We start from the raw sequence: 12,621 nt of genomic DNA, 5'->3' as shown, positions 1-12,621 counted from the left end.
AAACACCGTTTTACGCCTACACATGATGTTAACAATGAAGTAAACTTTAAATTACGAATGACACGAATCAAACTCATGTTTATTATTATTGTCACTTTACGATTTCCAGCTGACTTCCCGGCCCCTACCGTACCGACGTGTCTTGTGTTAAATTTCTATGCGGTCTTACTAAAATTTAGTAAATTACAGACAATATTTCTTGTATTGTGCTTTTCGCACTGATATTAAAACTAAATTTGTTTTGCTACATGCTTTTGTCCTATATGTGTCGAAACGCATATATTCCAAACGATTTGGGTCAGGCCATTTCAGAAAATTACTACTTGTTTGTGCCGTGGCGACGTCAATTTGTATTTTTTTTAAATTTTATGTATGCTGTGCAAAAACAATTAAAACTTTTGAAATCACTGTTTTTTAGCGATTTTAGCATCTGCAATTTTTGAAATTGGCAATTTTCATAAGCAAAGAAAGAGACATAACAAGCAAAACTAAAAACAAGGTTAGATGTCCTGTTCTTAAAAATTACGTTTGTTTTTATTTGCTTATGTTAATGTGGATTGAGTAATTTTTGGAGAATGTTTATTTTATGTATTTTTTTATGATGAAGCACAGCAGTTTCTTTATGATGCGAGGTTTGCTGTATTTGTAGCAGGAGTGTTTTAGGGAAAGCCCCAACCGAAGTAGTAGTCATGTGACAAAAAAAAACAAAAAGAACCAGATAAAATATCTTCTTTTCTGAAACTAAATTTCCTATTACAGGATGTTTTTCTTTGCTTGATGTGACAAGTGAAAGTGTTTGCTTCCCCATGTAAGTTAAGTTTTAAAAGAACCAAGTTCTGCACTCATTGTATAAACATTTTATGAGATATTATCAAAATAAAACACCAGTGAAATGTATAGGCTATATACCTATTACCTTGATTAAAATATGTCAACAAAAGTATATTAATGTATTTTCTCATTTTTCATTCAATGTAATTCAAAAATACCCATTTAAACGAAGAACTGTCTGCATTTGTTCAATGGGCTGTGATGTGCTTTTCGATAAACTAAAAATAATATGTAACAACATATTAAAAAGAAATTTATTTTGGTAAAAACAGGTTTGGTCAGAAATTTTGCATGCAATCACATAAATCACTTTGCAGCGTGATTTGAAAAATACATAATTTGAACATAGCCTGCATCAAAATATTGCATTGCCACACAAAAATGCAGCAAAATTTTGGCCCTAAACACAGGAACTTGCCTAAAAATGAACTTAAAATATACAAAATCAGAGGGACCAGGTGTCTTAAAACCACCTTTTGAGATGTAATCTCCAACTTTTTGTTGACTTAATGGCTCAAAAATTCAATATATATAACAAGTAAAATAAATTACACAAACTACAATTTTTATAAATATACAAAAAAAGTAAATAATAGATTAGAAATGTACAATATCAACAATCAAATTTATTTGATGTTCTAATGGACTAATTTTGTGTTTTGGAAGGTATCAAAAGATTTACAGATATACCTTCATCACATATTTGTTACTTCAATGTAAAACCAAAAAAGTTAAGCGTTAGCAAAAACATAAGTGCATGAAAGAAAACATTCAATTAAATGTCAATATTTTGACACTTTCCAAAATAAGTAAATCTTTTTTTTAGGAAAAGTCATTTATGAGGATCTGGAGACTCACAACCATCTGTCTTCGGGAATTCTTTCTTTTCACCTGAATTATCTGGATCATCCCCTGGCATATCTGTATCTTGCTTTTCATCTGAATTATCTGGATCATCCCCTGGAATATCTGTTTCTTTCTTCTCATCCGAATTGTCGGGATCATCCCCTGGAATATCTGTTTCTTTCTTCTCATCCGAATTGTCGGGATCATCCCCTGGAATATCTGTTTCTTTCTCTTTATTTTTAGTCTTCATGCTCGGGAAGGTAATTTTTGTCTTGTTTGGGTTGTCACTTCCACTGTACTTAAATTCCCCTCCAATCTGATACATAACAAAACAACATTAAAAACTAGCCTGTCAAATTTTGTTATTGTAACATGCACAAATTACCAGTGTTAGTGGGTAATGTAAATAACCAAAAAAAATTTAAAGCATTTATAGGAAAATTTTGTTTTTTGTTGCCAACTATCAGTGAAAAAAATGAGGTCAAACGGTTTAAAAAATTCAAGTTACACCCTAGATAAAGAAAGGTTGACAGACACTGATCTGTGTACTAAAAATACCTGCAAATGGTGGATTACAGTATTGGTCAGGTCGATGTTGTACGTTCCAGGTTGATTTTCTTCTGAGGTTTCAGCTCCACTTGGTTCATTGGGATATGCTGGTTGGTTATTGTTGGATGTCTGAGCTACTGGGGGTGTGCTGGATGTTTCTCTAGGTCTAGGGTTGTCTCTTGGCTGCTGCATGGAAGGCCTTGCTACATCTTGGCGGGTCAACTTTTTGAACATGTGTTAAACTGTATGTGATACTCTTCCAGAAAAACATTCATCTTCTTTTATGGGTGTATATGCAGCTAACGAATCTGGGATCCTGAGGTTTAGGTTTCCTGCTGGAATTCCACACATAAACGTTTTGTTTTCAGCTTGTAGGAATGTAGAGTGACTGACTGCTCTTTGGTGTTTCATTTTACGATCATTTACTGAATTATTTGTGGCTATCCAAATTAAGACCGCATATCAGTAATTATATCAAAATAGTTTTGCCCGCGGGGAATGCCCGTCTTGTACTCCTGCGTCATAGATAGTCTCAGTTCCGTCACAAGGCAACCGGTGATGCGTTGGGGTCAATTTTCTGGTTGAATGAGCAAGAAGTCACGTGGTGTAGCCAGGGCGATTTTCAGCGTGTTTAGTGCAGTTTTAGTGCTTTTTTTGCTCTTCTCAGTCAGTCAGACGTTTGGTGCAGGGTGCTGTGAAAAGTTTAATTGAAAAACCACCAAAATGTTCAAGGGGATGTAGCTCAAAATTGAATCACAGAAGTATACCTTAATTTGTGATTTTATGTTAGGCCCGCCTCTTGGCTACGCAGTAAGGTGAATATTAGTTGCAAGATAGTTGCTTAAAGCACCACCTAGGGGTCTTTTAGGCCCCCGATTAGTCATTATTTTAGCTAAATTGGCTGCAAAAAAATGTAAGATGGTTTTGCGAAAAAATGAATCACAAAAACCTCATTCAATTTGCAATTTAATGTTGGCCCTAACCCTTTTCTACGCAATGGCAAAAAAAATTGTCACAGGAAAGTTGCTTTGGTTGCCCCCTGGGACTGTTTTTGCTATCCTATAGGACAAAAGATCCTCCTGGAGGCTCCTCAGATCCTTGCTGTGTTTTGGCGGATGCAGCTGCAATCAATTTTTTTTCTCTATGAATAGTACCAGTAGATCTTCATGGGTCACTGACCACAGGAATTGTTGTTGGCAAAAAAGCAAATCACTCAGTATGGGTATTAATGGTGATAGCCTTCAAAACTAGATTTTTGGGATTTAATACTGATATGCGGCCTTAAGGGAAATTAGCCATTTTGTAAACTGCGCAATGTGTGTCAAATTTAAGCTTAAATTCGTAAGTTTATGTATTTCGAGGAACATGGAAAGGTTTTCAAGCATCTCCAGTCACTTATTGCCACCTAGTGACAAAAAAACATTTTTCCAGTGCTTTATGTGCATGAATATGTGTGGCCAGTTCTTCAATCACAGGCATTTAAATGGCCCAAAAAATTGGTTTAAGAGCATGAATTCTATGCATGAACGGTCCACAACACATTCCGGGTTGGTTTTACCACAGAGCTTTGATGATTTTTCTTCATTTATCATGGCATTTTTGCATAAGCTGTCTTTTTCCCAATATCAATTTGGCTTAATAATAACGCTTGCAATTGCTCAAATCAAATGTTACTACACTTTACGTTGTCATAATTAATTAACTAAATTACTTATTTAACTCTGAGCTATATTTATTACCCCAGAGAGAAGTGGTCCATCACCATATGAATGGTGCTTCATCCGAACAGATTCACTGCTCACGCCATTGAAACCGAAGCAATTTTCAACATATTCTGGGTATGTGCTACTATTTTACCAATAAAGTAGCTCCTAGTTTGGTTTATCAATTGATTTTAAGCAAATAAATGCATTGCATGGTCTTGTATGCAAGTTATAACACAATTCTCATGTAATTTTCATGGTGTTGAAATGTTCATAATTTCCTGCCACAATGCATGCCCCCTAATTGGCCTTTGGATGTTGATTAATTAACACCTGTGCCATGTAATTAAGTATTGGACATGCAGATAATTGTTGCATGACTGCCTCATGATATTTGGTTCCATTCTATGTGACCGGTTTGGGGCTTGAAGCATCATCCTCTGCCTATCAGTTGTCTTGGCGGTAACTCTGTTGACAAGGCCATTTTCTGTTGTCTAGTGATATTAGTGAAACAGCTACAACTCTGGATCCGATGATCAAACAGGTGTGAAACTTCACAATGTAATAGTTGAATGGCTCATGTATTGGACTTCACAGAACAATTGCGATTCTGGGCGGGTGCGCCACTATTTAAGACCGCATATCAGTAATTATATCAAAATAGTTTTGCCCGCGGGGAATGCCCGTCTTGTACTCCTGCGTCATAGATAGTCTCAGTTCCGTCACAAGGCAACCGGTGATGCGTTGGGGTCAATTTTCTGGTTGAATGAGCAAGAAGTCACGTGGTGTAGCCAGGGCGATTTTCAGCGTGTTTAGTGCAGTTTTAGTGCTTTTTTTGCTCTTCTCAGTCAGTCAGACGTTTGGTGCAGGGTGCTGTGAAAAGTTTAATTGAAAAACCACCAAAATGTTCAAGGGGATGTAGCTCAAAATTGAATCACAGAAGTATACCTTAATTTGTGATTTTATGTTAGGCCCGCCTCTTGGCTACGCAGTAAGGTGAATATTAGTTGCAAGATAGTTGCTTAAAGCACCACCTAGGGGTCTTTTAGGCCCCCGATTAGTCATTATTTTAGCTAAATTGGCTGCAAAAAAATGTAAGATGGTTTTGCGAAAAAATGAATCACAAAAACCTCATTCAATTTGCAATTTAATGTTGGCCCTAACCCTTTTCTACGCAATGGCAAAAAAAATTGTCACAGGAAAGTTGCTTTGGTTGCCCCCTGGGACTGTTTTTGCTATCCTATAGGACAAAAGATCCTCCTGGAGGCTCCTCAGATCCTTGCTGTGTTTTGGCGGATGCAGCTGCAATCAATTTTTTTTCTCTATGAATAGTACCAGTAGATCTTCATGGGTCACTGACCACAGGAATTGTTGTTGGCAAAAAAGCAAATCACTCAGTATGGGTATTAATGGTGATAGCCTTCAAAACTAGATTTTTGGGATTTAATACTGATATGCGGCCTGAAGCCATCACAATACTGACCAAAATCTTCTATCTCATCAACCCATGGTTCATCAGATGGAGGAAAGTAGTCATGATCAAAGAGCAAAGCTTTCACCCCTGTGTGCTTCTCAAATTCTGCTTTAAATCTTTTAGCTATTTCAAGGTCTTGCTTTGAATATAGAATTCCAATGTAAATCTGTAAAAAGAGTAGTACTCCATGGGTAAAGGTGTCTATTTTTGTGTGCTTGGTGACAACACCATGTTAACATCAAGTCAAAATAATGAAATAACAACCTTGTGATTTTGATGGATGTTAAATTCTGTGTGAATTATGAACGAGTACATTGCTTATAAATTGGATTTATTCATGTGTTTGTTCTACAAATTTATAATGCTGTGTAGTTGTCCTAGGTGTGCTGTCTTTTTATTTAGTTTTGCTGGAGTCATATGTGAATTTTTTACTTCCTTGATGTCAGTTTACCTTATCTTGACTTGTCCTGTTTGATGAACCTGGTCCCTCCAAAAGAGCTGTTGCATCTGCATTAGTCTAAAAATCATTTTTTAGGGTAACTTGTATATGGTACTACAAAACCAATTAGTTTAAACCAAAGTCTTCAGGTATTGTTAATGTATATTATTATGTCAAGTAGGTAATGCAAGGTCATGCCAACAAATGCTTACAGCAGGGGTCGCTTCATTGGGCACAGGTGCATTGATCTCTGTGGTTTCTTGGCTACTACGTGGAATATTATCACTCATAATTACCTATTTAACTAAAACGTCTTTCAATTTAACACAGTTGAAACAAGGTACATACGGGTTAAAAGGGTTACTTACACTAATCCATAGGCGCCTAGTTTTCATTTTTCCAGGGGGGGCGGCTTTGCTATGACGTTATAATTTGTTACTATGACGTCATCAACTATCGAAAAACTGTGTTTGATTTTCAATGCATGAGGCGTATTAGCCAAAAAGGCGGCGTTAACGATAAACACACGAGATCGGTCTACGACACAACCAATAAGTACCAGCTGGCATATCATATACTGCGAGACTGACGTTGCAACAACCGATGTCAGTTACGTAAGCGAAACTAGGTCAACATATTTTGTGTGCGTCGTGTAAGAAACACATTGTTTTTAGGTCATTTTTCTTTGAACGTTACAAATGCGACAAGTTACGTGGTGCGGACAGACGCGCGTAATACCCACTCGTTTTTTTTTGAAAAACCTGGGGGGGCGCCGCCCCCCCTGCCCCCCCGGACTAGGCGCCTATGCACTAATCCATATCAGGGTGTAGTAGCGCTTCACCGCATCGAAAGAGGAACCAAATGACGATACATTGTTTGTCTGTATTAGTTCCTTTCTCAATACTATTGCCCCGTGCAGAAGCGTAGTTCTTTTCTAATTTCCATTTGTAACTCAAAAAGAAAAAACATTTAATTTTACGTCTACTCCACTCACTCTATTGTTCTGTAAAGATCAGTTGTCTACTTTTGAACAGCAGCCATCATGCATACTAAATTTATGCTAGGTTTTTGATAAACAATTAAAGACAAATTGCCCAAATATAACCTGCCATCTACGACAAACTATTTTTTCATTCGTTGTCATATATTACACAAAACTAAATCTTCGAATTTTTTTGCATCCTTTTTTTAACTAATATTTGCTGCCTAAAAATCCTGGTTTCGCGCCTGTAACATACGTCACAGAAACCAGTGTTTGAATTGCGTAATGTTTTGCGCGCAGCTTTGCACATGTAATGCATAATCCCATAATGTGACCCAAATGATTTAGCCATCGAATGTTCTCGAGTAAAATAATACAAGGAGGATCAACTCCTTCAGCTAGTGTGCAACAGAATGTGTGAACAAGCGACTGCTAGTACAGCACGCGTGAATCATCTATATCCGCTCCCACAGATAATCTTGATGTGTACTGTATTTTATGTTCCTGCAATATATTACTCATGATATCACGTGACATTATTGACCAATCAGCTCTCATAATGGAGAGCGTTAAAGAGCCCAGTTGAGACCGGTAAATTCATTCTATTCTATTTGATTCTACTTGATTCTATTTGATTCCATTCGATTCTACTTGTTATATCGTATTACTGTTACACTGCTAATATTACTGAGACTCTACAAGCTATTCGCCGGCTTGGGATTTATTCCCATAGCCTGATAATAAACTGTTTATTTGGAATCAGCGGTTTGCTGGTGAGAACGAGGCAGAAGCAGATTTAACAATCGAAGAGACTCAATAACCGCTCAGGCCATCGAGACACTGTTAAATATCTCTGAGACCCTTGGAGTTATTTACAATAGTGCCCCGTCTTCGGCAACTCCCTTGAGATCAGAAAGAAGAAGCAGACGTGTTTCACCAGCCAGTACACCAAGATACCCGGCAAACCGACGACGCAGCCCGTACAACTCCAGGCGACCAGCACGCCAAACCAGAAGCCCAGGTGACAATCTGTCTCCAACTTCTCAAATATTTTTTGACCAGGAACTCCAGCTCTATTCCCGGCCGCGCAACCACTCAACCTTGGCCCCCCTCTTGGCAAGCGCACTTAGGCGCCGAAGACAATCATCTGGAAGTAAGGAACCTTCTACACCTCCCCCACGCAACATCAGAACCAAATCACGTTCACCACTTTTGAAGACGCCCCACTCAACATCTTGGAACCCAACAGCACAGCGAAGGAGATCGGAACAACCCCAGCAATTCTGCCCAACGAGAGGTAGAATACCTTCGACAATAACAAAAACGAATAATTCAAAAACTATAATCGCTCGCACACGCATTTAATTGTTCATTGATAACCGACTTTTTATTGCATGATCATTTTTTTCAATGTGCATATTGTGTTTCACCCCTTTAAAAGCCTAATAGCTCCCATAAGACCTAGGTCGCTAGGGAAATTTTTATAAACTTACATAGTTTAGCGCCAATTGTTTGTCCGGCATAACGGTTTGTCACTACCAATAGGAAACCATAATAATTACAGACTGCTAACGCAAAAGCCTGTTGTTTTTGGCAATTACAAATTAATGCAAACGCCTGTTGTTTCGGCATTTGCAACCCATCTTCCCCAAGCCAGCATATTGCTCCAGTCGCCATTTTTTTATCAACCTTAGTGTTGGGTTTAAACCCAACAAACTTGTAACAACCACGTTGAGTAAATTCATAAAGGAAGCCACTTTTTCGCCCGTAAGTAAGCGCACACGCAGTAAAACAGTAACCCCATTATCCCCAAGCCAAACCGTCGCCATGTCAACAAGCGAAGCAGAAATTCCCATAGTTTCGCCGCGTAGTGTGTCATCGGAAACAAATCCGTCAAGTCCCCCGGCGCACAATCACGATAACGCCGCAAATGAAGCGCAACTACAGCCGATGGTAAAACAAAATTTCCAGCTCGCTAGATTTTGGCCAAATGCCCAAAGCCATACGCAATACTTCCAATATGCCGACAGACAATTTCAGAAAAAGGCAATTACATCCGATTCTGACAAATTTGATTTTTTGTTGAAAAGTTTTTCGAAAGAGCAAACGTTCCAGTTCCAGAATTTAATTTCGCAGGCCTCTGTAACTGATACGCCGTATACTACCCTTAAGAAGGCAATAATTAAGCAAGCTACCGGATTGGGCGCCCAAATTTGGCAGACGGACATTTCAAACCTCATCCAACTCCCCAACGAATTCCCAAGTGTTTATTTAAATCGTTTGGCAAACGCCTGTGCTGAAAACCCGCATACTAATCCGTTAGCACGAAAATTAGTGTTAAACGAATTTCTGCAACGCATGCCGACAGAAATTCAAACCTTGATTAAGTCACAAAATCCTGATACTTCGCTAGAAGACATTGGAATTTTAGCAGATCGAATTTCAGATACCAACCCCAATGCGCCAAGCGACCACACGCAGCCAAATGAAATGCAACGTTTAACAAGCCAGCTACAGGAATTGTTGACTACGTTTCAATCTTCAGCTACAGGACAGGGAACGCTAAAACCGAATTATTCTGATCGCCAAAATTATCAATCTTACAACAGGCAAGCACAACCGTTCAGGCGTAACGCATTTCAGCCACGTAATACAGAACCGCAACGCGCGACCGGAAGCTCTTCTCAGCTGTTTCAGCAGCCGCAGCAGTACAGTACGTCACAGCAGCCGAGCAAGCCATTTTCCGGATATCCCCCAAATAGACAGCGTTATAACTCAGACTTGTGTTTTTATCACGCGCGTTTTGGTCCCCGTGCAAATAAATGCACTCCCCCTTGCCAATGGAAAGGCAATTAACAAGACATCCCTCCTTGTACATAATTCTATTATTAACCATGTTTTGGTGCACTGGCACAACTAACCTTGATTTCAATTTGCGAATTTGTTCGCCGCAACAAGTTGCGGAATACGAGATATTCCCCCGGAAACCTGCCATCGCCACCTGCTCAACATGACCAAAAACTGCCATGTTAATGGTTCCCGCCTTGATAGAAATTTAAAGGAAATTCCAGCTATATCATGTCCCGCTGTAGAAATAATTACTACAGACACTTATTACTTTTTTGGAGCACGAACATCCCACTCCATACGATTTTGTCCAGCCCAAATATCAGGCACTATTACGCCCGCCTGCTGAGGCAATGCCGACTGCTATTGGTTTTTACCTAAACGATTTAAATGATCAATTACGATCAAGTTTCCAACACCTGAATGCTGATGCATCTTACCTAGAATGTTAACTGCAATCTTATCTCTCGTTGCTACTTGCAACTAACGCGCGCATTAACCTCTCTCTTACTTTATCATTACTCACGGGACAACAGAAAGCAGCCATTACTGGAGAAACTATCACAGAGATAGGCTGCACGTACCGAAATGTACGCATACGCTCTTTACAATACATTAATGTGTATGCCACCTCCATTGTTTACCGAATTAGCAGGGCCCGCTAAATCGAAGCAAACCAAGTGGCAGCTGTATTCTAAAAGAGAATTACACTCAAAGGTACAGTTTGTAGAGCACTACCAACCTAATAGGATTTTTCACTTGAAAATACAAGGAAAAATCTTTCGGTTGATTAATTGCACAATGTCCCCGCAATTGCTTCCTATAATGAAGTCGATTAAGTAAGATAACTTTATCGAAGCTTCCAACATTCTATAGAATGTCCCTGTAGGAACCCCTCATCACCCGCTGAGGGATCTAGACTCAATTCTTGCGTCACTGGCACAGACCAAACGGCAGAATGAACGCTTAGACTCGTATTTTGGAGGCAAAAGGACTTCTCCAAAACGTCGGATGTGGCAAACTTGCGCATCTTCAAGCAGCATCCATTCAGTACTTAAACAAACGTTATTAATGACACTCTCCTCTATAACAGACCCATTTTGGAGCAGTATTTTGGCTATTTTAGTCATTTTATCCTTAATTTGGGGTGTCATATTAACAGGCTTTGCAATTAAGCATGTCTGGCTACGCCTATACCCACGTGTAAGACCAACTATTGCTCATTATATAGCACGGGCTCGGACAAACTTAAATCCCTTCAATAGGAATGCACCAGGTAACGAACCTGAAGCAGCAGTACAAAACGAGGCTGAAAATAATCCCTTGCATGAATTGTACCCTGATTTACAAAATGTAAATGCCCAGCAAGAACCAGCCGCACCTCCCACTGCATAGGCGCATGGCCCTATCCATAAATCTTCTCGCATTGTTATCACCCCCACGACATGGTAATGACCCTTTGTGTATTCGCATGTCATTGCACATTTGTTGTGACTTTTCCTTGTGCACCATTATAACCGAGATTTCTCTATTAATAACTTACCAAATTTGCGTATTATATCATTTTTTTTCGCACCCACCATTTGCAATTTACTCGTTCAATCGCCTTAACAACCTTTTAATCGCCCACAGCTGATGTTATATTCATCACCTGCAAATCTGGGGGGAAGTACTTGTAACATACGTCACAGAAACCAGTGTTTGAATTGCGTAATGTTTTGCGCGCAGCTTTGCACATGTAATGCATAATCCCATAATGTGACCCAAATGATTTAGCCATCGAATGTTCTCGAGTAAAATAATACAAGGAGGATCAACTCCTTCAGCTAGTGTGCAACAGAATGTGTGAACAAGCGACTGCTAGTACAGCACGCGTGAATCATCTATATCCGCTCCCACAGATAATCTTGATGTGTACTGTATTTTATGTTCCTGCAATATATTACTCATGATATCACGTGACATTATTGACCAATCAGCTCTCATAATGGAGAGCGTTAAAGAGCCCAGTTGAGACCGGTAAATTCATTCTATTCTATTTGATTCTACTTGATTCTATTTGATTCCATTCGATTCTACTTGTTATATCGTATTACTGTTACACTGCTAATATTACTGAGACTCTACAAGCTATTCGCCGGCTTGGGATTTATTCCCATAGCCTGATAATAAACTGTTTATTTGGAATCAGCGGTTTGCTGGTGAGAACGAGGCAGAAGCAGATTTAACAATCGAAGAGACTCAATAACCGCTCAGGCCATCGAGACACTGTTAAATATCTCTGAGACCCTTGGAGTTATTTACACGCCATTCGTCCCACTAAAAACTTTTTAAAAACGCGCCCACCCCAATTGCCCACCCTCCGAAAAGACACACTCTTCAATATAGGTATGTACAATGAATGTTCGTGTTGGCGATGCAATATACCAAGATAGCGGGTTTGCAGAAAAAAGAACATTTTGCTTTCGACCAAAATTTTGAATCCTATATCTTTCGCCTCAAAGCAGAGGTCGAAATATACCATTTCAAATCAAAAATCGGATTAACACAAGGGGGTTTTCACACCGTTCCAAAATTTCTCAGATTCCAAAGGGGACAAAACTGGTAAAACACTACCATAATAAACACCCCATTTTATTCAAAAACAAAGCAGATATTAAAGATTGTTTCACTGCATTTTTTGTCGAAGAACCTTCCATGGTTCGTTTAAACATTTGTAAGGACAAATAGTAGTTAGTTTTATGAACACCACAGTCATGTAATCTCTGTGTGTTTAAATCCACACACCTTATATGACTACGTAACTGCCCTTACTTCCTTGTACTGTTGACCACTAACGCCAAGTGCGTGATGCCACGGTGTTCTTGCGGTTGTCAATGTGCTCTTTGTCAGAGACTGTTTATCGACTGTTTATCGATTCTGTTTCATTTTATTGTTTTAAAGATTGTAC

General features: G+C 39.0%; 3 protein-coding genes across 6 annotated transcripts; 1 reads left to right on the top strand and 2 right to left on the bottom strand.

The window, feature by feature from the left end:
* Positions 1 to 676: 676 nt before the first annotated feature.
* Positions 677 to 11,925, top strand: LOC145898517 (uncharacterized). Of its 3 annotated transcripts, XM_082987003.1 has the most exons (4): positions 691 to 808; positions 3,971 to 4,064; positions 7,887 to 8,121; positions 11,304 to 11,925. In XM_082987003.1, the coding sequence occupies exons 2-4, from the start codon at positions 3,996 to 3,998 to the stop codon at positions 11,348 to 11,350; spliced, it is 351 nt and encodes a 116-aa protein (XP_082843129.1). In that variant the 5' UTR covers positions 691 to 808; positions 3,971 to 3,995; the 3' UTR covers positions 11,351 to 11,925. The 3 variants fall into 3 exon arrangements, 2 of the variants coding, with proteins under 2 accessions (XP_082843129.1, XP_082843128.1); XM_082987002.1 differs by having other exon boundaries at positions 7,887 to 11,925; XR_014402433.1 differs by lacking the exons at positions 3,971 to 4,064; positions 7,887 to 8,121; positions 11,304 to 11,925 and adding an exon at positions 1,658 to 1,794 and having other exon boundaries at positions 677 to 808.
* LOC145898518 (uncharacterized) lies at positions 885 to 3,729 on the bottom strand. Its single transcript, XM_082987004.1, has 2 exons — positions 2,236 to 3,729; positions 885 to 1,993 (listed from the first exon to the last, which is right to left on the bottom strand). The coding sequence occupies exons 1-2, from the start codon at positions 2,458 to 2,460 to the stop codon at positions 1,664 to 1,666; spliced, it is 555 nt and encodes a 184-aa protein (XP_082843130.1). The 5' UTR covers positions 2,461 to 3,729; the 3' UTR covers positions 885 to 1,663.
* On the bottom strand, positions 4,216 to 6,200 carry LOC145898519 (uncharacterized). 2 transcript variants are annotated; one of them, XM_082987007.1, is made up of 4 exons: positions 6,055 to 6,200; positions 5,855 to 5,920; positions 5,413 to 5,569; positions 4,216 to 4,802 (listed from the first exon to the last, which is right to left on the bottom strand). In XM_082987007.1, exons 1-4 carry the CDS (start codon positions 6,130 to 6,132, stop codon positions 4,774 to 4,776), a joined length of 330 nt encoding a protein of 109 aa, XP_082843133.1. In that variant the 5' UTR covers positions 6,133 to 6,200; the 3' UTR covers positions 4,216 to 4,773. The 2 variants fall into 2 exon arrangements, with proteins under 2 accessions (XP_082843133.1, XP_082843132.1); XM_082987006.1 differs by lacking the exon at positions 4,216 to 4,802 and having other exon boundaries at positions 4,848 to 5,569.
* Positions 11,926 to 12,621: the final 696 nt, after the last annotated feature.

Source organism: Ascidia mentula, chromosome 4 (genome assembly GCF_947561715.1).
Source record: "Ascidia mentula chromosome 4, kaAscMent1.1, whole genome shotgun sequence".
Lineage (NCBI taxonomy): Eukaryota > Metazoa > Chordata > Ascidiacea > Phlebobranchia > Ascidiidae > Ascidia > Ascidia mentula.
The sequence above is the reverse complement of the archived record's forward strand: the minus strand, read 5'-3'. Positions and strand labels throughout refer to the sequence as shown.